Source organism: Cryptomeria japonica, chromosome 1, assembly GCF_030272615.1.
Source record: "Cryptomeria japonica chromosome 1, Sugi_1.0, whole genome shotgun sequence".
Lineage (NCBI taxonomy): Eukaryota > Viridiplantae > Streptophyta > Pinopsida > Cupressales > Cupressaceae > Cryptomeria > Cryptomeria japonica.
The window spans coordinates 635,295,838-635,318,874 of record NC_081405.1 but is presented as its reverse complement, the minus strand read 5'-3'; the positions used below and the strand labels follow the sequence as shown (position 1 = coordinate 635,318,874).

The 23,037-nt window shown below is 37.5% G+C and overlaps 2 protein-coding genes across 6 annotated transcripts in view; both read left to right on the top strand.

Annotated features, from left to right (window-relative positions):
• Positions 1–19,932, top strand: part of LOC131042443 (enhancer of mRNA-decapping protein 4) — an 81,494-nt gene extending 61,562 nt beyond the window's left edge. For all 3 annotated transcript variants that reach the window (XM_057975719.2, XM_057975718.2, XM_057975717.2), the window contains 5 exons: positions 153–272; positions 437–607; positions 18,831–18,998; positions 19,130–19,273; positions 19,390–19,932. In XM_057975719.2, coding sequence (XP_057831702.2) covers positions 153–272; positions 437–607; positions 18,831–18,998; positions 19,130–19,273; positions 19,390–19,692 — 906 coding nt within the window. In that variant the 3' untranslated portion in view covers positions 19,693–19,932. The remainder of the gene's footprint in view (positions 1–152; positions 273–436; positions 608–18,830; positions 18,999–19,129; positions 19,274–19,389) is intronic.
• LOC131875747 (uncharacterized) lies at positions 1,263–4,268 on the top strand. Of its 3 annotated transcripts, XR_009372478.1 has the most exons (3): positions 1,263–1,401; positions 1,525–3,523; positions 3,654–4,249. XR_009372478.1 is itself a non-coding variant. In XM_059220396.1 (2 exons), the coding sequence occupies exons 1-2, from the start codon at positions 2,893–2,895 to the stop codon at positions 3,659–3,661; spliced, it is 639 nt and encodes a 212-aa protein (XP_059076379.1). In that variant the 5' UTR covers positions 1,263–2,892; the 3' UTR covers positions 3,662–4,268. The 3 variants fall into 3 exon arrangements, 1 of the variants encoding a protein (XP_059076379.1); XR_009372477.1 differs by having other exon boundaries at positions 1,263–3,523; positions 3,654–4,248; XM_059220396.1 differs by having other exon boundaries at positions 1,263–3,523; positions 3,654–4,268.
• Positions 19,933–23,037: the final 3,105 nt, after the last annotated feature.

Sequence of the window (23,037 nt, the reverse complement as noted above, 5' to 3'; positions counted from 1 at the left end):
TACTAACTTGGATAGGAGCATGGAGGTTTTCAATAAATCATATTTCCTTCTGCTTCTTGAGCTGTTTCTTATTCAATACATTTTACTCTGATACTGTATGCCCCTGTTTTCTTTTCTTTGATTAAGAGATCTTCCAATCAAAATATCTGCAGAAAGGAATTAGCGACAAAGCATTGACTCAGCTGGAGAAGTCAGTTGGAAGCAAGCTAGATTCTCTTGTGACAAGGCAAATCCAGTCACAATTTCAGTCATCTGGAAAGCAGGCTCTTCAGGTCGTCCAAAACTTTGGTGTATCACATTTATTATTTTTGCCAGAATGTATAATTTTCTTATAAAGTTTTAGACACAAATTTGAGACTGTAAATGCTTTGTTATAAAATTGTGAGCAAACTCATATCGTTTATATTTCCTGTGGATTTTACTATTGTGCTTGCAGGAAGCATTACGAACAAGTTTTGAGACTTCAATTATTCCTGCCTTTGAGCGATCCTCCAGGGCAATGTTTGAGCAAGTAGATGCTGCATTTCAAAAAGGGATGGCAGAGCACACAGCTTCTGTTCAGCAGCAATTTGCAGGTTCCCATTCAGGTCTTGCATGTACTCTTCAGGTAAATATGTGACTTTGTTTTCTTTTCGTTTGTGGGTGCTTCATTATTTTACTACGATGCTATGTAGAATTTTTTTTCGAAAAAGCAGCGTACCAAAATTTTTATTTGCTTTCACACTGGCTATTTTTTTTTCTTGTGCGGCTGTTTAAGCATGTGTTTGATCCCTTTTTGAATCAGATTATATTTTGTATTTTTGCTTGCTGGTTTCTTACTGTGTTTGTATGTTGGATAGTAGCACAGCTTTCAATTCATGCCTATCCATCTACCTCAACTCATGTTCAATACAAAATTATTCAATGTACATTTCTTTTTCTCTAAGTTGCAGGGTTCGCCCCTGGGAAGCCCTGGTACGGGTCCGGGTTCGACCGGGTCCGTGGTACGGGTCCGGTTCGACCTGGGTTCGACCAGGGTTCGTAAAACCCAGGGTGGGTTCGACCCGGGTCGAACCCAGTCGAACCCGGGGTCGAACCCAGTCGAACCCGGGCGGACCCAGTCGAACCCGCGTGGCTGGGCGGCCCAATAAGTTAAAAAACAAACCAATTTTTTTTTTTTTTTCAATTCCGCCTTTAAAAAAGCGAAAATTATAACCTAAAAAACACTTCTAAAATATCTTATTGACACATTTCACCTCATTTGTGTTGCAAACAAATTTTTATGAGAGCAGGTTGAAGAGAGGTTGAACAAAATTTGGCTTCCAAGATCAAAGAGGAGGAGTTGAAGACTGATTTTAGAAGCTTCAACAAGTGTTGCAGCATCATTTCCATACATTTTCAAGCTTCCATTGGCAGCAAGAGGTAGGTTTTTAAACATTTTTTTCCAACTATTTTTGTTTCACAAATTGTCAAACATGAAACTTGAATTTTTTTTCATTATTTAGTTTTTGTTTTTGAATATGTTTATTTTATTTCTTGCCATAGGAACTAGAATGGCATCTACATCTTCCTCCATTGGCAATGAACAAGTAATTGCAAAACAAAGAAATGATCCAAATTCTCCCTTATGGAAATATGTGGACATTATAAAACAACTTCCGGGAGGTGGGGGATTCCGTTGGAAATGCCATGGATGTGATATTGAACGTAATAGTTCATATTATCGAGTGGTAGGCCATTTGTGTGGAATAAAAGGAAGAGGCATCAAAAAATGCCCTGGCAAAAATGGTAAACCTATACCAGATGAGATAGTGATGAAATATATTAGGGAGCATGAGGCGGCAGAAGAGAGGGAAGCCCGTAGATTGAACCAAACCGCATCAAAGAAAACAAGGGGAATGCAAGGCCCTTCTAATCCCAGTATTGTAGTAGAAGACCACCCCTTCTTTGCCACAAATGAACCTCAAAGTGAACCACCCTTGACACGTAAAAGAACAAAAGGGCCTTTAGAAACCGCATTCCAAAATGAGAGTAGAGACAATGCTGATCAAGATATAGTAAGGTGCATTTATGCAAATGGTTTGTCATTCAATGTTGTTCGCTCCCCATATTGGAAGCAAATGATAAAAAGTGTTAATGAGGCACCAAGAGGGTATAAGGGCCCCGGTTATGAGAAGGTACGTGGAACATTATTGGAGAAAGAGGTGAAGAGGGTTGAAGATGCATTGAAACCCATAAGGGATTCGTGGGTTGAGACAGGTGTAACAATTGTTTCAGATGGGTGGAAAGATGCTAAAAACCGTCCCTTGATCAATGTCATAGCGGTGTCCCCTAAAGGGGCAATGTTTTTGAGAGCTGTGGATTGTGAGGGCCAAATAAAAGATGGCGAATTTATTGCAGAAATTCTCATCTCTGCCATTGAGTCTGTGGGACCCCGCAATGTTGTCCAAGTCATAACGGACAATGCAAAAAATTGTAGAGCTGCTGGTTTGTTGGTTGAGCAACGCTATGATCACATCTTTTGGACACCTTGTGCGGTACATTCACTCAATCTTATGCTACAAAGGATTGGGCAAAAAATAAAATGGATCAGAGATGTGTATGCAGAGGCTGAGGACATCCAGATGTTCATCACAAACCACCACATGTCTCAAGGGATTTTTAGAACCTATTCGAATTTGGAGCTATTGAAGGTAAGTGAAATAGTAATTTAATTTTACATTTTCTGATTTTTTTGAATTTTCAATGTTAATAATATCATTGTGTAAGCTATATTGTGTATTCTTCTTTAAAGTTTGGCTTTATTTTTTAATAATTTGGCATTAATTTGTGTTATAGGTTGCTGAGACCCGTTTTGCATCAAACACAATCGTCTTAAGACGACTTGTGAAAGTTAGAGTGGCACTATGCAATATGGTGATCAGCACCAATTGGACTGTATGGAAGCAAAGTAGCACTGAGAGGGCAGGAAAAATTAGGGATAGAATATTGGATGAGAAATGGTGGGATCTTGTTACATATCTCCTAAGTATCACTGAGCCCATCATGAGCATGATTCGCTATACAGACATGGATAGGCCTTGCATAGGTGAGATTTATGATGGCATTGATTCAATGCTTGAAAAAATAAAGTTCACTATAAATGAAAAAGAGAATGATCCTCAGGAGAAATTCTTCAAAGAACTGGAATTAATTATTGTAGAGAGGTGGAATAAGATGACCACTCCTTTGCACCTTCTTGCCTATGCCTTGACACCTAAGTACTATAGCAATCAGTTTCTTGATAAACCAGGAAGGATTCCACCATGGAGAGATCTAGAAGTATCTGATGGGTATAAGGCAGCATTTCTTAGACTATATCCCGATGATGATTTGCGAGATGTTGTTACAAATGAGTTCATAGAATTCGCAAATGGGAATGGTCTAAGTGTTGATGCACTTCGTCATAGATCCAAGAAAGATGCTCATAGCTGGTGGTACTTCCATGGCACATGCTTCCAAGTTCCAACACCTACAACCCCTCGCTATAAAAGTTTTATCACAAGTAAGTTTAATTAATTAAAATTTTTAATTTACAAGTTTTAGTTTATTTATAGTTTACTTTGTCTTCATAGGTTGCTAGTAATTTTATTTTTATTAATGTATAACTTTAATTGTTTACTTTGTCTTCATAGGTTGCTAGTTCATCTGCTTCAGAAAGAAATTGGAGCACATACTCTTTCATCCACTCAGTAAAGCGCAATAGGCTGCTATCAAAAAGAGCGGAGAATTTAGTATATGTGCATTCCAACCTACGTCTTCTTTCACACAAACAACATGACTACACACAAGGGGAAACAAAGATGTGGGATATAGAGCCAGAGCATACTGATTTGGATGCTCCTGGTTCTCAGCTTCTTGCATTGACACTTGATGACTCGGAAATTGAGCCAACTTATAGTGCAAGTGCAAGTGGCATTGACTCATGTAATGTCAATGTCAATGAGGATGAGGAGGAGGAGGAGGAGGAGGATGAAGAATTAGATGATCCATTTGATGATTAAACTTTTAAGTTTATATTGTTGAAAGTTGAAACAATGATACTTGAATATTTTGTCATTTTGATATTAAACTTGATGTATATGATGCTATTATCAATTATGGTATGATCATGATGCTATGATTACAAGTTTATGTTTGTTTTGTTGTTCATATGATGCTATGTGACATGCATATTTTAATTCATGCTTATAGGCTTTGATATATATATATATATATATATATATATACATGTTTTTGTACTAACGAACCCAAACGAACCCAAACCCCTTTTCAAAATTTTGCCGTACCGGCGTACCGGGTTCTTCGAACCCGAACCGGAACCCGAACCCGAACCGGCAACTTAGCTTTTTCTCAGTCTTTATAATATTCATTTGTATCATTCCATTTATGTGCATAATCAAGTCCCTTTATCTGTTTGTATCTATACGTGCTTGGTCATTCTATTGGTGTCATTGTTACTGACATCTTCTTTCTTAGTTTGTGATTATTTTGCTATGTTCCACCTAGTTTCTAGCATGGGGATGGCAGGGGATGCATTTCTAGGACAGATTTTTTGAGAGGTCATTTTTTAGGGGATGACTATAATGTTTTTCTTAATATATAAAATTTCAAATATTAGTGATAAGGCATTCATCATATACATTATAGAACCTTATTACATAACATTAGATTTGAATTAAGATTTCACATGTGAGTTGACAAACAAATTAACAAAATTAAATTTCTTTTATTGTCAGTGTGCATATATATTATATAAAAAGTACAACAAAATGCCCAAAGACTGCAAGTTTCAACTAAAAATGAAAAAAATATATTAAATATAAAGCTGTCTCTAATCAACATATGGTAAGCCTACCTTAAAATTGGGGTTTGAGTCACTGCCACTATGAGGGGCTACGTCATTCAATGGAAGTCCCAAGAAATCCCTAATGTGCTTCTTCATCAACCTGTGTGACATTTTTAGGATCAACATCCAAATATGTGGATAGAGTTTAATGATGCTTAGGAGTCCATTGATTTTGAAGCCGCAAGGCACTGTGCATGATCACCAATGTTTCAAGATCATTGAGAGATAAGCCTATTCCCTTTGAATGATTGTATGAAGCTATATGTGGACCAATTCCTCTTTGCATTAGAGGAGTTGACAAGTTATGAAAATAGGCAAGTATCTTATTTTTGATGCATCTTTGCCATGCCTTGTCCATCATCTAATAGGGTTGGTTTGAGCTACTGTAGCTCTATTAATCTACTCATCTAGTTTGTCGAACTATGGACCACAAAGATTGACAAAGGCTAGCCATTGTGTTTTGAGAAAGATAAACTCCTCATCACTATACAAACTTTTGAAGGGCCTTTATTGGTGTTTCTTTCTCAACTTCATCATTAGAGAGAGGCACTCTCCCAAGCCTTGCTGCATACCATTTGGGTTTTAGAGCATAGGCTCTTATATGAAACAAGGTGTTCATAGTGTTCCATCCCCATGCCATGATTGGTTTAATATGCTCCTCATGAAAGCCCAAAATAGGGTTCTTGCTATCAATAATTTGTTTGATCTGCCCAAGCATGTTGTTAGATGTCTCATAAATCTCTCTAAGGCTAGGAGAGCGTATATCAACATATCTTATGACTCGCACAATAGGTGAGATGGAGGAACAAACATATATGCAAATAATTTATAGGAGTTCGAAGGAGCCCTTTGATAGGGGGACGGATTTTAGAGATGAGCTTCAGGGGCTAAGGGCCTAAGTTTGGGGATGACAAGGGGACAATAGTGAGTGGGTAACACAAATATATATAGTACTTGAAAAATTAGTTGTAAAAAGATGTATAAGGAGTAAGTATAAGAACCTTAGAATTACAAATGAAAATTAAAAAAATGGCATACTAAGTAATCTATTAAACTAGTAAACTACTTGTTGGTGTGTTTTTTATGCACGCACAACTCAGAATAAAATACCCAGAGATATCCTATTCTCTCTTGATCAAAATCTTCTATGTGCTAAACAGATTGACTGTGTGATCACAAAGACGACTCCAAGGTTCCAGATTCTTTGCAGATAGTCTCAGTTGGTTCATTGTGAAATGCTGGTAATCTCAATGGGGACTTCACAATCGTTCGAGGAGTGAATCAGTCAAAGGATTCTGCTAATTGCTGATGCTTGTAACTTTCTTCCTTTTTGGAATGATTTTGCAATAAGCTCTCTTTGATCCTACTTCTACTATGACTTGGAAAAAAAAAGGCAAAAGTTTGTATGTGAAAGTTATGGCTGCCAGAAGTTGAGGGTTCGTGTTTTGACATGACTGCTACAGTCAGATGGTTTTTTCGACTATTTTGGCTTTTTTTCCCCATTGTTGCAATGCTGATAAAGGTGTGATTTGTTCTGGCTTTTTGGTTAGATACAATCATATTTCTTAAACCAAAATTGGCTAATCTGTATAACAGTCCAACAGTCATTATTAAATCTTTTGAAATGGCATGATTTGTTACAACACCCAAGAAAGTGTCCCTTGGGTCTTTTAATGATGTTCCACATTCCTATGGGGGTTGAAGGCATTATTATGCTATCTTGTAACTTAAAATGGGAGGAGAAAAATAAGAGGAAAAATGATAAATACACTTTTTTTAAGGCGATTGGAGGCCATATCTTTTAACTGTTGCTTTGTAGCTGAACCGGAAGAGTCAAATTTAGAGTATTCTGCAAGTGTAGTTAGACTCTAGCAACATGTGGGAGCTTGGTATTGCTTTAATACCACATGTTAGAGATGTTTAAACTGTAAACATCTGTACTTATTTTTCTGGATAGTGAAACAGGAAGTAAATGCTTCCTATTCTGGATTTTCTTACCTGAAGTTGGTTTTCTCTAGATTAATGCATGCTTTTTTGATTTCTGAACACATTTGTGCATTGGTTGGTTTTGATATCTCTACTTGAGTAATTTGCATGTTGAAGCTTTAGGTAATTCATTGTGAATTGTATTGAAGGCAACTCTTGTGTGTTTGAGGTATTAACAGTCAGAATCCATTTTTGATGAACTTGTGTGAGGAATATCCTCCTAGCCTATGGATCATTGTGTTCCTCTATTTTCCGTTCTATAGTATTAATTGTCAAGGAAAGCTTGATATTGGCTTTGAGGTATGTCGAATCTCTTCTTTGTCCCTTGTGGATCAATGTTTATCAAATATCCCTTGCATTACAATTTAACCAGTCAAAGATGTTACTTAATGATTAACTGACATGAGATATCAATGACACATTTCTGGCAACTTGGTCATCAATATTGATGTCCATGTGCATGGCCAATGGCCCTAGGGCCTGTCACCTCATCAATTGAGATGGTTACATCGTTGTATTTGTGAAGGCTGATTAAAGTGTGACATTCAAATGATATTTCTCCTTGGCCTTATTGGAAGCTTCCTCTATAAGTTGAGCATACATTCTTAGAATTTGAAGGCTCATTTGTTTGCATCATTTTTACTCATGTGAGCTAACTCCCAAATGTTAATTCATTTCTTCTGCAGGGAATTTTTGTGGCTGGTGTACCAATTTCATTCCAACTGTTTTGTAGTAGATCATCTTGAATCAGCCTTCAACTCAATTATTTTTGTAAACTATAATGTCAAGTCCAATTTTTTCTACAAACTTGGTTCTTTTCTTATTCTTGCTAGTTGTGCATCTCTTGCCATAAAGGTGGATAGTGTTATCATTACCCAAAGTGGGAGATGAAAGAAGCATTGACCCGAGATGACTGAATCAAACATCCCCACCCATTTGCTCTTCCTAGTTTAACTAGTTGGGTGGAACAAATCTTATCTAGTCGTCAAGGTCATGAGGCCCAATAGTTTTTAGTTCTGTTGTGGGGAGGAGGGAGAAGGGGATATGGATACACCAATTGATTTTACAGTCCAACCATCAACCCACTACTCATTCTTTCCCTTGATTAGTTCACTAGTGGCTTTATTTGCTTAAGTTAGTAGGGGATCGACTATCAGTTGGTGGGATGGATGAATTGCATGATCACTTCTCGAATTTGGAGGTAAGGCCACAACATTTTGGGTCAAATGAACCACTTCTTGAAGAAATATATTTGATACAGATGGGAATTGGTTGAGGGAATGCAATGACTATAGGATCCTTGGGGTTGCCGAGCCAATCTTGTAACTCTATTTTCTTTCACTTGCCTCGGGACCTATGGGGAAGGAAGGTTTAGATTCCATCTTAATTCACTTGAGCCAATATTTGTAATTATTTATTTCTTGGGCTAAGCTGATTAGGCTTATGAGTTAGGAAGACCCAATTGTCTGGGCTGGCTTGGTCAAGCTAACTTCCTTCCCTTGATTGGGGGATCATGCATAAACATTGATTCTTTCATCCAAGTTTCCCTACTTTGCATATGCTTCGTCGTAGGCTAGGGAGAGGATCAGGGAACCCAAAGGGATAGCCTCACCTAACGAAGCCAACTTCTTGGTTGAATGAATGTGTTCATCTAGGAATTTGAAAACTATCTTCAATTGTTCCTATTTGGTTGGGCCAATGAGCTAGCAGAAGCTAATCACTTGCTTTCCATGAGCATATCAACTAGATGGAAGCATATTCATTCCAATGGAGTTAGGGCGAGCAAAATCTCATACTTTTGGAGTTAGCCAAAACCTACATAAACAAGATAGAAGACCAATACACTAGATTCTATATGTAACACAATTTTCCCCACCCAAAACTAACATACTAGAATTTTGCTACAACTCATTGAACAAAATGATGATGAGGGCCTGACAAGGCTCTTGACTGCAATAGGAGAGGGGTAACTAAAGCTTGATTGGAATATCAATTGAGTTAGTAGGTGGTTCATAAGCTAGGGTGGGTGGGAGGAGATAGTCAACATTATTGTGGGAAGAGGCCACACCAATATTCCCCCACCACAATTTCATAATCGTTCAAAAGTTTTTCTTGCAGACATGACCATCAAACTGACTGATATATATTATTTTAGCAACTAAAGCGAATGTGATCCATTTCTTTCATCAGCTACAATCGTCCCATGGTCCACCAATATTCAAGCTAGTAGCAACATATCTAGAATTATAGAGAGATGAGCATAGATTCTATGGATCTATAAGCAATAGGAGCTTCATATGCATACAAGAGTTACATGCTTATGTATCCTTTAGCATCAACAACAACCTTCACATTTTGAACTATAGATTTTCGTGCAAGGCACAATGATATTGTTGTTTTGTACAAATTCAAATTGAAATCTTTCTTTTAATTTTTCAACTAAAATTAGAACTTTAGTTGCGTTTCAAAATTGTTCCTTGCTTAAAGAAACTACAGGCCTTGCCAAATACTATGCATAACATGCTACTATGGCACAACACAATCAAAATGTTCTTTTTCCAACACAATCTTTTTGTTTAGTAAACTTTTCTCAATTAAGTTTTACGGGTGGATAGGAGGCCCTTACTATTCTAAGGGTAGTTTTGTTTTCAATCAAACTTATTTGTGAAGTGTGGGAATGGTAGCACAAAGACAACAAATTGGAGAATATTTGTATAATTGGCTAGATCTATACGTAACATGCTTCAAAAACTACAACTCATCATTACTTCATTCAATGAGTGCTTAAGTTATTACAAGCATTGACTTCTATCATTATATTGTTCCCTTGTATTGGTTGTATTTGTTCACCACCATGAAAGAGAGAATTGTTCAATATAATTTGATGTATTCGAATGCATGTTAGTATCTTTAGTCTATTACAGAATATAGAAGGTTGGGCCCCCCTTTATATAGTATAGTAGGGGCTGTTTCAAATTGGTTGAAGGAGCCTATAGATTATTGGGGCATTAAGAATTTTGACTAGAATAATGGATTTGGATTTTTCCTAATATCTTAGAGTGTTTGGTTTATTGCTTCAATTAGTCACTAGAGCTTTTGACTTATTCTATCTTTGAACCAGCCTTACAAGGTGAATTGAATCAAAGTAAGCATAGGTTATTGGTCTAGAATCTTGCTTCAAAATTTTCTTAATATGGCTCAATCTCTCTAGTGTGGGCTTTGATCATGGGAAAAGACTTGTCTTGGTGTGAGGTGGGGACCCTCGTAGGATGATGGAGTTAAACCCTTAACCTCAACCCTAAGCAAGTCTTCCAATCAAACCAATAATGAAGTAAGCCCAATCATGCATCCAATATTTTGACATCTTTTTGCTTTGCCAATGGACCTAGTTCAAACTTGTTAGAGTCAGTCAAGGACTCAAGCTCCCAGGATCACTTGCAAAAACTAAAATATCCTTCTACAAGAGAGAAAAGAAAGAGCATAAATTTGCAATAATGGACGCTAAAAATATTAGATCAATATGATCAATGATGTGCATATGCAATGTATGCAATACAATGAAATGAATATATGAGACCTTGTTTATATAAACAAGGTTGAGGGATAGGACAGGGACTAACGAGGATGATGACAAGTGTCTCAATTTTATGTCATGTGACAACTAGGGGATAAGATCACATGTCTTCTACAGGAAACGTTTAGAAGGATACCTAACTCAGTAAACTTGACATGTGAACATGTGTGAAAAGGTTGTAACTAGGAATTAGTTAGATAATGTACCTTGTTCACACCAACAAATCTGCAGAATTATACACAAACTATTCTTTGGGAAAGCTCCCATTATTGATTGAGCTGTTAAAGTGATAGGAAAGTTGGGAAAAGAGCAACAAGCTGATGATCCACCATTAGTTGAGGAGTTTAAAGTTCAAGTACATCTTGGATTAAGAATTGGAGTAATAAAGACATTGAGGTGGGGATGAATTGAATGTAATGGAGGGTGATACAAAAACAATTGAAGCTACCATGAGAAAACAATCTAGTTTGATTCGCTAGAATCTCATTTCTTAAATGGCCAATATCCAAGACATTGAACATAAGATTGTTGGACAAACTAAAAAAAATGATATGGGAAAATCATTGCTTGTACCTATATAGTCCACTCTCTCAATGGAACTAGTGAGGTATGTGAAGCATAAATGCTACTATTTTTATGGACCTTGGCATCCTTGTGGAGAAGATAGAAGACATGAGATTTTGTTGATTTGTGTGTTGTCAAGAGAAAGTATTGATGTTCTTGGTTGGTAGGGGATCCAGATTTCCTATGTTGTTTGAGCATTTTAAGTTCTCCCCATATAAAGCTTATTATAGATGCCCTATAGATAGGATGACAACCTTTCAGTCCTAACTTTCTATTAAGATAGGTCAAACACTATTTGGTAAACATGAAGTGTTTTGAGATATGGAAAACCTTTGGAACCAAGCTTTATAGCTTGTTGAATTTGGGTGGGAGGCAATTAGTCAGAGGTCAGTGAGGCTTTTTGAAATGTTTCACTTTGCACCTCCAACTTTAACCTATGGAGATTGAATTGACAAAAGTAATGCATATTGTAGAGAGATGACCTATAGTAAAGGTATGGCCTGCTTAGATGCTTTCAAGTTTCAACAATTCCTCATAGTTGAGTGGGCAATAGTCATGATAGATAGTGAGCCCACCCTTGATTGGTTGAACTTGTTGGCTGAATCACCAATAATTATATGCTAATAGGCCATATATCAATGTTGTATAGAGCCCTACCATAACTTTAGTAATGGGGTGGGGTTCAAATAGCTTAATGCATTATCTACTTTGTTGAGATCAATCATCCTTGATTCTTTGTTGATGGTTTCAACTATCTGTAGCCTTGTAAAGTACTTGAGTACTTATAGTATGATGTATTGGGATGAGACATGTTACATATAGAATATGCCACAATTGCATCGAGCCATTTTCATAATATTGGGCTAGATGTGTTATGTATAGAATGAGAATCAAAAGAATATAATTGGATACATTGGACAAAGGGATAGGTGGCAACAAGAAAACTTTGTGGGAGTATAGTAGGCATGTTATGTATAGAATCTTCAAAAGTTGGATCCACTCCCAAAACCAAGAAGCCAAACCCTTACTTTCTCTCACTTTGCCCATTCACTACCAACTATGGTTAGTTGTGAGGGCGAAGAATCAATGCCAATAGCTATTTATCGAGCCAAGATAGGGAATGCCACTACCTAAGCTATGCATTGAGCAAACAAACAACTAACAAAATAATGGATGGATGGATGGATAGAGATAAACCTTATGCTCTCTTGGACAAAATGACGTTCACTCTTAAGGAGATAGGTAGAAAGCCTTCCATCTAGCCAAGGGTCACTACCTACCCTCCCACTGAAAGAATGAACAAACAAGCTAGCTAACAAGGAGCCATTTGTCAATGGGAGCAATGGGGCGAACTAACCTAGATGGGAGGGCAACCCTTGCACCCAATTAACTAAACATGGATAGATGTCGACAAACACACACACCAAAAAGGGCAACCTCACCCATAGGGCATGGGGACACTCTTCCCAATATATCATAATTTGAGGTATCCCTAATTATCACTTCATTCAATTTGACCAACCAACCCCACTACTCAGTTGAGAGAAATATTTCTCAGTGAGGCCAAGGGCTAGGGATTGTAGCTGAACAAAGTGAAGCTGGGTTTTCAAATCCATTTCACGAAGTCCAACAAGGAAGACCCTAAGAGAAATTTAGCTATCAGTTTTGCCCTCATTTCATTGTTCGATGAGTATCCCTACCCGAGATTTCTTTTGGGCACTCATGTTTTTTAAACATCTGGTGAGGTTAGCCTAAGAGAAATTTATTTCTCAACATCCAATTTACACCCTTGATAAATCTTAGGTGAGGGTTTACTCATGATATGGGAGTTAGATGAGGGGCTTCTCTATTTAGGTGCCTATGTTGAACTTGGTTCCAAGCCATGTGACTCTTGGTATCAATCTATTTGTCCAACCAAAATAAGTGAGTTAATCTCACACATTCAAAATAAAGACCTATTTCCTTCAAGAACTAGCTCATGGGAATTGGAAGAGCCAAATTGCTGCAATCACTTGTTCATGGAGATGAATACATGTAATGATAATTTTGTAAAATAGTGAATTTTTAAATTAAAGGTTATCACTCATCTAAATGAAGTGAAGATGAGATGTGGCTATTACATACATAATACAAATGTTGTTCCTATTCTTGGTAGTTTGTCCAAGTGTTTCATAAATTCATGAATAGAAACCCATGAATTAGGTATATTTATTGAATTTGGATTGGTTGGTTTTGAATCTAGATTAGATTAAGCAATTCTTCTTGATGTAGGATCATTACTCAACCTTGCCTTTCATTGTTCAGTCATTAGTTGGGTGGATAATAAATTGGCAGCTTCATGAAGGAGGGAATATGATTATTTGACCATCAAGGGAAGAAGCAAAATTAATGCTTTTTAATTCTGCTTCTTCCTAGGTTGGCGAATGACCCACCCTTTTGATCTTTCTTGTGCACTCCAACAACTGTCTACCACCCATTGCTGAAATTCCTTCCCACTCGAGATAGTTGAGGGTCATCTTTGGCCTGATGACCTGCCTTTTGTATTCGACTTCCCACCCAATGCCCACTTTGGACTTCACCCTGTAGTTCAAGAATAGATTTATCCACCAGCTAGAACTGTATTAGGTAAGTGCATGCATCTAAATCCAAATGAGCACCTCTTCCATGGGGACATCAATACACTTATCTAGATTCATAGCTAGTAGTAGCGAGTATGATTGTTTGGGAAGGAGCTTTGATTTTGACTGTTATGGTGAGGAATAAGCCTACTTTTGTTTATTCTGGGGAATTACTTTAGAAACCTCAATGGCATCGAATTGCATCAAATCTATTCTTGGTCTTTGTCATGCCCCTCCATAGGGAAGATATCAATGCTCAAGAAAATGGTCTTATTGATAAGACTTAACCATTTTCTGATTTTCCTAAATCTGTATCGATGCATAAGTGCACTGCGATCCATAGGCAAATCAACTGGGCAGCAAACAAATTAAGAAGGGTTAAGGATTGTGTTACATTAACACCTGTCACCAACAATTATTAATTTATTAATGAGGCGCGATTATGTCAAATGGCCTCAGTTGTTAAGGGTGATTTCATTAAGATAATAATGGTTAAGTTAGCCAAGTGCAATGGTCACAATAAATAGAGACGCCACCTTCTGAAAGGAAGACGTGGCTAGTAGACTGTAGATATGACGTGACTCTCCAATAACAAGGGAGAGATATATAATGCAGATTTGCATTCTGGGAAGGGGCATCAGGAAAGTCAGCATTACCATTCATTAAAGCAGATAAATTCCTATTATATATCAGCAATCAGGACAAGAAATTGAACAAGTTAAAGAATTCTATCTGCATCTATTAGAAGGGCCATATATATAGCAGCCAAGGAGCAATTTATCTATTGGGATAGGTTCCCAATAAGAACAGAACTAAGATGTAGAATTCATCTAGAGATTCAATTCTAATAAGGATTATCCATTATTTGTTGATATCAATATATATATTATATCATCTTATCACTCCTTGGCAATTGCATTGTGAGATCATGGAGATGATGTTGGTAGGTCCACATGAGGGGATTCATGGGCAGCAAGGTGGGGTTGGCCCCCTTCTCGGCTCATGCCAAACCCTTCATGATGTGCTCCAAGGGCAGCAAGGCAGTGTTAGGCCCCCTTCCCAACTTTGAGGCAATATTGGGGAGGATCAACCTCAATATTGTTACCTACAATCCTTCTCAGAGGCTCACTGTGTGATTGACTTGGGAGATGGTGTTATTACAGATTGAACCAAATATTGCTCATGCTATGATGATCCTAGTATTAATGTTGTTACAATGTATGAATTGAATATGAGGGTTGGCAACAGAAGACAGAAATGCTGGTCCTGTCATGATATACATATAGTACTTGAAAAACTAGTTATGAAAAGATGTATAAGAAATACATTTCTAATGAAACTTTGGCAAATTAGTAAACAAACTAGAAACTTGAGATAGTAAATTAATGGTTAGAGTGGTAGTCAAAGATTTTTGTCCATGACAAGTCACCACAAAATTGTCCTCTCGTGCCATAGTTCCTATATCCATCTTAGCTGCATCAAAATAATCCCTAAGAGTGGCAAATTTGGTCCACTTAGTGCGAATGAGGATCATACATCTTATCAATGCGCCTAACCTTGCCTTCATCTCATCATCCTTCATTGGTGTACATCTACTAGGCCTAGTCTTGTACCACTTAAGATTCAATGCATAGTTAGCCATATGCAAGGGAGTGTTGAGCCTATCCCATCTCCGCTGAATATGATCCATGTAGAATGCTAACGTTGGGTCCTTCACTCAACAACAACCCTCATCTAGTCAAGCACAAAATCGATGCATTCATATACCTTTCTAAGGTTATGTGCATCCCCATCCCCATATCCAATGGCCTGGAAAACTGGAGCAATGATGGAGACTCCAAAACACATCACTCTTCACTATATCCTTCACCCTCTTCCCATGCACTGTCTTGAACTCGGCCCGCCAATTTCAATTTGCTGTGATGACCATGAGTTGTAGTGCCTCTTGCAACTCAATCATTCTCTCCAAGAGAATGAAATAGGATGCATATCTAGTCTCAACAGGTTTCAAGAACTCCACCTTAGAGAAGTTCCTGAGTGAATGTGAAGTGTGGTGATTGCAGATAAACATCTGCACATCTCTCACATTGTTGACCACTCCTCTAATCTACTCAATCTAACCCATGTCCTTGAGTGCGTTGTTCATGGCATGCACACAACATGGAGTCCACCAAATATATCTGTAGGTTGCCTCAACAATTTTCCCTGCTGCTTTGCACACATGTTGCATCTGTCACTACTTGGACCACATTTTGTGGCCCAACCTCAATATCTTCCCTGAGGACCATAAACTGAAAATCAGCATTTTTGTGATGCCCTGCACGATGAACTGCCCTAAGAAAGCATGGGCTCTCTGCACATGTAACCATGGTGTTGATAACTGGACTATGGCTAATGTCTGTCCACCCATCCATGACTATGTTGCATCCAGTCTCCACCCAACATGCCTTCGTCTTCTCCACGAAAACATTGATCTTGGAATAGTCCTTATCCAAGATTGTGGTCCTCAATTTGGTCTCACCTGGTGGCAAATGTGATGGCCCTCTTCCTGCCACCATCGATATCATCTCCTTATAATAAGGAAATCGAGCTACATGAAATGGGATGCCATTGGCAAAGAAAAACTTGGCAATGGCATCATCTATCTCATCCTTGAGTTGCACATTGAACAAATCAGCTATGGGGTTACTTTACAACTTGCGTTTTCCTTTACCCTCTCCTACATAGGTCATGAAACTAGAAGTGGAAGGTGGTTCTGACATCATTCCTACTCTCGTCCACAAAGTATGACTAGAAGTTTGTGACTGGCTCTGCTGAACATGTGTCCTATGAGACGAAGTAGTAGGCATTGAAGCTGCAGTATCATTAGGAACACCCCAAAGCTTTTTGATCTCAGCTCTATATTTGATGTTTGCCGGTTTTTCCAATAGAGTACATATGCTTATACCTTCTCTTTGAATAAAAAGGAGGTGTGCATTAACTCTATTAATGCTGCCAAATCATTCTAGATCACAAAAGTTGCATTTCCAATTCCTTGTGCTATGACCTGTATTTGACGGGCCTCGTATTTTTCTTGGAAACTGTTTGAGAGGAGACTTAGGATCATAAGAACCCTTAGCATACTCTGCCAAGATTGCGGATGGGCACTCTACACTAGCTGCTGCACTTGCCATGGAACTAGTTTGGGCTTCAAGATCAGCCCCATGGTCAGCCCCCTTAGCTTTAGGTTCATAGTCTAATTCAGTTTCAGTATGAGAATGAACTTCTACCTCATCATCACTCATGTCATGAGAGTTCATTGTGATAGTGCAATAAACAATATAGATTCTATAAGTGCGTAGTTTCAACCTAGTTTATTATTTAATATTTAACAAATTTAAAAATAAAATTTGAATCTTGATGAGAAAATGAAAACTGAGCAATGTTACATTCAAATAAATGTATGAATATGCATTTGCATATGCATTCAAATGAAATTTAGAAAAAAAAAAAAAGGAAACCAAATTTTAACCCTACTTTTTGCTTGAAAAATCCTTCCAAATGAATGTGGAATCCTCCTCTCTTTTTGCACTTGGAAAACCACCCTCACCCTTCTTGCACTTGCAAAACCCTCCAATATCACTCTTTAAGTCTTCACTCACTCTTTTCTCTCCTTGGCTCTTTGCTGCAAATTTTTTTTTGAAACCAAATGTGACCGAAAAATGAGCTTGTGTTGTTTTATTGAGCATGAGGGTGTTTGATGGGGGCCACATGCCTCTAGGGGTTGAGCCAGAGCGTGTAGACCGAGAAAAAATGATTTTTTTAAATAAAAAAACTCACTTTTTTGGTGTCCTAGGGATGGGAGATGCTCATTAATCCCCGAGACGTTTGAGGGACACTTGGGCATCCCAGGGATGTCTCCCGTGTTCTGGCAGTGGTGGTGGGATGGCAGGGGGGTGTCCCCACTCCGTCCCCGCATCCCAAAGATGTCCCTGTCCCGAAAATGGCAGGTTTTGGGAGGGGGAGGCGTCCCTGTGGCTCACTGCATAATATAGCCTCTTCGAGGGATAGATGGAGGGACAAACCATAGGCAATGGAGTGAGGAACTCAGTTGTGCTTGACGTAGTTCTCTTAAAGCCATCTCATCAGTTTGTTAATCCTGTGGGATGTGGTGTTATTGAATTATGGTCGGTCCCGACTGAAGCTGTGTATTGAGATATTTTACTTTTAACATGGTAAAATCCAAGATTACCAAAATTTAGAGGCATCTCTTTTCTGGCAGCTATCTCTGGAATTCTTAAGGGCTGACGTGCTCTTCAAATTTTTATTTAATCCTAGTGTAGTTGGTTGCAAGTTTTCTTAAGAAATAAAAATACAGTATATTCAACCCCTTAACCACAAAAAATGGAAGCATTCTCTTCACAACAGCCATTTTTTTGCACATGTTTTTATTTTGCAATTCCTCAAGTTCCAAGGCTGACTGCAGGTGGTAAACCCATTTCCTCCACTCTTATTTTTTGTGCTCATGAAGGCATTTTAGCCTGACATCAAGAATATGCAAGATTTACAGCTGTAGAGAAAAAATCTCAGGAAAGGAATCTCATTCACGGGAAAATTGAGTTAAATTAAAGGGCTTGTAAAAAACATTGGGAGAGCTAGGAGTGAGGTTGATCATCAACTTTGAAATTGCCTTTGCAAACATGCTTCTTTCCATTCAGCTGGAGGATTATCTTCCATGCCATGATTTTCATATTTCTGCCTGATATCTGTCATGAACTTTGCACTTGCAGAATACTAGTTAGGTTGGAATGCACGGGACCTTGATCATACATGGATTTTCATTTTTACCCAAACATTTATTAAAATTTTCAATTTCCTCATATGTGACATTTTGTCTGGGGCATTTGCTTAGCTTGTCTTCACTGTTACAAGCAACTCTAGTTTGCTCTAATATTATATAGGTGTTTAGCATGTTAATTATTTGAATATAGCAAACAATTTTATTGTAGGGCAGCAGAAATTGCGTTTATGCACTACCTGTTTTTAATGTGAATGACATTATTTATGATGTGAGTGTCTAAAATTCTGCTGTTTTTTTCTAATAATTTGATACGCTGATTGTATGAAATGGAAATCTTATAAACTAAAACCAGTAGCTTAAGTTTGTGCACACCATTTTCGATCCAAATGATTTTGCTCTAGTCTTTATAAAATGAGATGTATAACTTACTCATACTTCCAGGATACTGTTGCCTCTGCATCGTCTCTTGCTCAAGCACTCAAAGGTGAGTTGGCAGATGGACAACGCAGACTGTTAGCACTTGCAGAGGGAGCAGGAACAAGTTCAACACGTCTGCCCACATTGAACACCAAACAGGGAAATGGTGGCCTCATTGGTTTGCCTGATAAGGTACTTGGTTTGTTTCACATTTAGGCTGTGATTTGGAAAGAGATAATGGCATTTGAACATATTTGCTATATAGATTTGTGTGTGATGATGTAATTAATATATATCACCTAATGAGTACATTAAATTTTCAGGCCATATCGCTTAAACATTTAGAAGAAACTCTTGATCCAACAAAAGAACTTTCCAGATTGGTTGGTGAATGCAAATTTGAGGAGGCATTTCATAAAGCTCTTCAAATGAGTGATGTTTCAATTGTTTCATGGTTGTGTTCTCAGGTATGCATTCAAGTGTTACACATTCCATTTTGCATGGTTATGATACTTTATGTCAACTGACATTAATTTGGTTCTCAACTGTGCACAAGTACCACTGATATTAATTCTTGAAACAGGTTGATCCACATTCTCTGTTGTCAACAATTCCTCTTCCCTTGAGTCAAGGAGTCCTTTTGGCTCTAGTTCAGCAACTTGGCTGTGATCTTTCAAAGGATATGGCTAGAAAGCTGATTTGGATAAGAGAGGCTGCCCTTGCCCTCAATCCAAATGATCATTTACTTGCACCACATATGCGGCCAATTCTTGAACAGCTATATCAAAATTTGCATAGACAAATGATTGTCACTAGTCCAGCAGAGACGAGTTCTCTTCGTTTGCTTCTACATGTGGTTAATTCTATCTTGACAGCATGCAAATAACATGCAGTTGAATCTCATGTATTATGATCCTCCAGAGACGGAAGGTTGAAATAACAAATTCTGAGCATCATGTACAGTAGGCAGGATAGGAAGTTTAGATGTGTGGGGGTGTATCTTTAAATGTGTTCAGGTGTATCTATCATACATTTGTATCCATTCTACTGACTCTACCTGAATTTTCTAAACATGATTTGGAGGACAATGAAAATTACTAGTAATACAGCCAGCAGGCTTCTGTTCGCTCCAATGCAACCAGTCATTGTCCAGAATATTAGCTAATGTTCTAGTCTGCCAAATGGGTAACTTCATTTGTTTTAGTATGTAATCACCTTTTTCTATGAGGAAGGTATCATAGGCCTCTGTGTTAGCTTTGAAAGTGTAATTTTAGTGTCCTGTGCACAGATTCATTCTTGTCATGTCACCGCTTTTGACAACACGTGGCAAAACTGAGGTTGGTTCTATTATGGTATCCAAAATTAGAAGATTTCTTTAGGTGAAATAATCTGAACTAAACATGAAGAGTTACTGAAGAAAAATTTCAGCGTGCATTTAGCTGGGAAATGCAGTTCTCGTATTGAAATTAATTTTCACTGACCTTATCCTTATCCTTTATTATTCATTCTTTTTCATCTGCAGATACAAGAAATATGAAATATTAGAATAACTTCTCCTTTTCACTCCAGTCTAAAGAACTCGAGGATATGTAGGTTTTGTGTTGCTCCCTATCCACTGTAGGTAAGTTAGGGAGTCTACACAATCTAATTTGACAGAAGAGTTTTATGTGGCCAGCGTTTGAGAAAAACAACTAGCTTAAAATTATGTATATATATAAGAATTTATATTTAATTAATTATTCAAAATTACTGTCTATCTAATAAATTGTTCAAATATACCGTGCACATACCCAAGTTTTTGAAAATAACGTGCATAGCAACATAAGTTTTTTGTTTGTTATGTTTTAAAGAAAATGCATTCATAAGTCGTCTAAGTAAGTTAAAATATCAATGAATGTCAATTACCTTATTGCGTTGTGTGATAATGTTTGCTTTAGTCAACATAAGGGTAAGGGAGGCGGCGTAATGCATCGATTCTGATAGACCTCGTCTCTTGGGAAAGGAAGTTACAATGTTTCCATATATGCATAACTAGCACCAGTGAGGTGCAATGGTTGTGCCAATAGTAAAATATGTTTGGGTACATTGGAGGGCAAGCAAAAGTTGGAAGAACAGATGTTGTCTTTGTTAGGAGTAATTATTTGGAATATAATTGAGTTGATCTTAAAATGTACAAAAAAAAATTAAATATGAACTGATGCAACTTGTAATTTAAAGCGTCAATGTATGCAAAATGTTTTTGTAATACAAATATGTTCTTAGGATGTATGGAGATGATTAACTTGGGATATTGATTGAATTGAGTAGAATTGTTACTAGTTAGTGAGATATTTTATATACAACTGGCGCAATTCAAGAAAGATATAATGTGAGAAGATATACATTGTAAGTATTTGATTTATAATATTAGTATAATTGCAAAATGTGTCACGATGTATGAACACAGTTTTGTTAAGAGGTCGGTTGTATTGAATTCATTTGTTGCTAGCTACATAGATGTCTTCTTTGTTGTTGAGTGGATTGTAGTCGATTCCTTTGACTGATATGTATGTTTGAGTCTTGATATCGTCTACTTATAGTTGAGTGCACGGATTTAGTTTATTTATTGAAGACCTTGCATTTTGCTTGCTAAAGGTTTCAAATTCCGAATTGCGAAATCACAATCAAATATCGAGATGCACAAGTATGAGGGGATTTCAACAACTATGCAACACAATCCTTAAAGTTGAAGACAACATTATATTATATTTGTCTACAATACAATTCATTGCATAATTTTATTTAAATCTAATATTTTGTTTTTTAAATATTGCAAATTAATATTGTAATATACTTAAATTTGTTTACATTACATCACATTAGTTTTTATAGTCTATTTTATTCATATTATTATTTTATGATACACTACATCAATATTTATATTATATGCAATTTTCCATACAGTTAAGTGTAACATACACTCTAATAATAAAGAACATCGTTTCTAACTTAATATTGCGAGCTAAGCTTGTAATTTTTTCTTTATTGTGTGGATTGTTGATGGTGGGTTTCTTAAGGGTATTCAAGGTCCCAACAAAAGGCTTTAGGTATAGATTTTTCAAGCAAATGCAATTGACATGCATGAAGTCAAATTTTACTACTTTTGTCAACATCCTTCCATTCCGTGCCAAAATGGTAGCTTTGAAACAAGGTACATTCATCAAAGCATATGGCATAGATAAATATTATCAGATGTTGTAGTTACATTGCCTTGGTAGACGTATTGAAAATGTGGAAGCATCCTCCCTGCCCATGCCAAAATGGGAGCTTTGGAATAGGGTATGGATATCCCTCAAGGCATAAAGGATAGAGGAATTTTATTAGATGTTGAGGAATTTTGGATGTTGTATGCAAAATGTAGAAGTATTAGATCTTGTTTGAGAAAATGCCTCAAAGAAATGTGGTCTCATGGAATGCCATGATCGAAGGATATGTACAACATGGGTTTGTTGAAATGGCTTTAGAAAATTTCAAACAATGGCTTTAGAAAATCGCAAATCAAAACAAGTTATACAAACACTCATATTGAATAAATTCATCAAAACACGACAGCCAAACAAAACAAATTTTCAAATCGGCCAAATTTTTCAGATGCGCTAAAATAGATATTCAATGCGCTAAAACACACCCATGCGCTAGGCTGTCTCTCCTACGCGCTATTCTATCTAACCTATGTGCTAGACTCTGTCTACGCGCTATCTAAACCACCCCATGCGCTAGACTCTGCCTACGCGCTAATCTACACCTCCTAGGCGCTACCCTTTTAGCCCTATGCGCTAGGTTAGTCCTACGCGCTAAACCCCCTTCCCTATGCGAACCCTTGCGGCCCCTATGCGCTAGGTCACCCCTACGCGCTAACCTGTTGACGCGACGCGCTACCCAACACTTTCCATGCGCTATTCTACATGCACGCACTCACCTAATAATTTTATGCGCTAACCTATCTTTTTCGGACGCAACCCCTAAATTTGAACTCGATGCGCTACTCTAAACTTCGTATGCGCTACTCTAGACCCTAGACGCGCTAGAACGTTAAACCCGAACTTTGAAATTCAAAAACTAACTAAAAACGACAAAACAAAAAATCAAAAAAGGGTAAAAAACGTTGACTTACTGCTGGTCCACGCGCTACAGGTCTCCGGTACCTCCGGATGCGCTCGAAACGGTGTCTGTGATAAGGAATAGGCATTTT

Bases quoted from the DNA above. Each gene is read 5' to 3' on its own strand.
- LOC131875747 (XM_059220396.1), top strand. From the start codon at position 2,893: ATGGTGATCAGCACCAATTGGACTGTATGGAAGCAAAGTAGCACTGAG.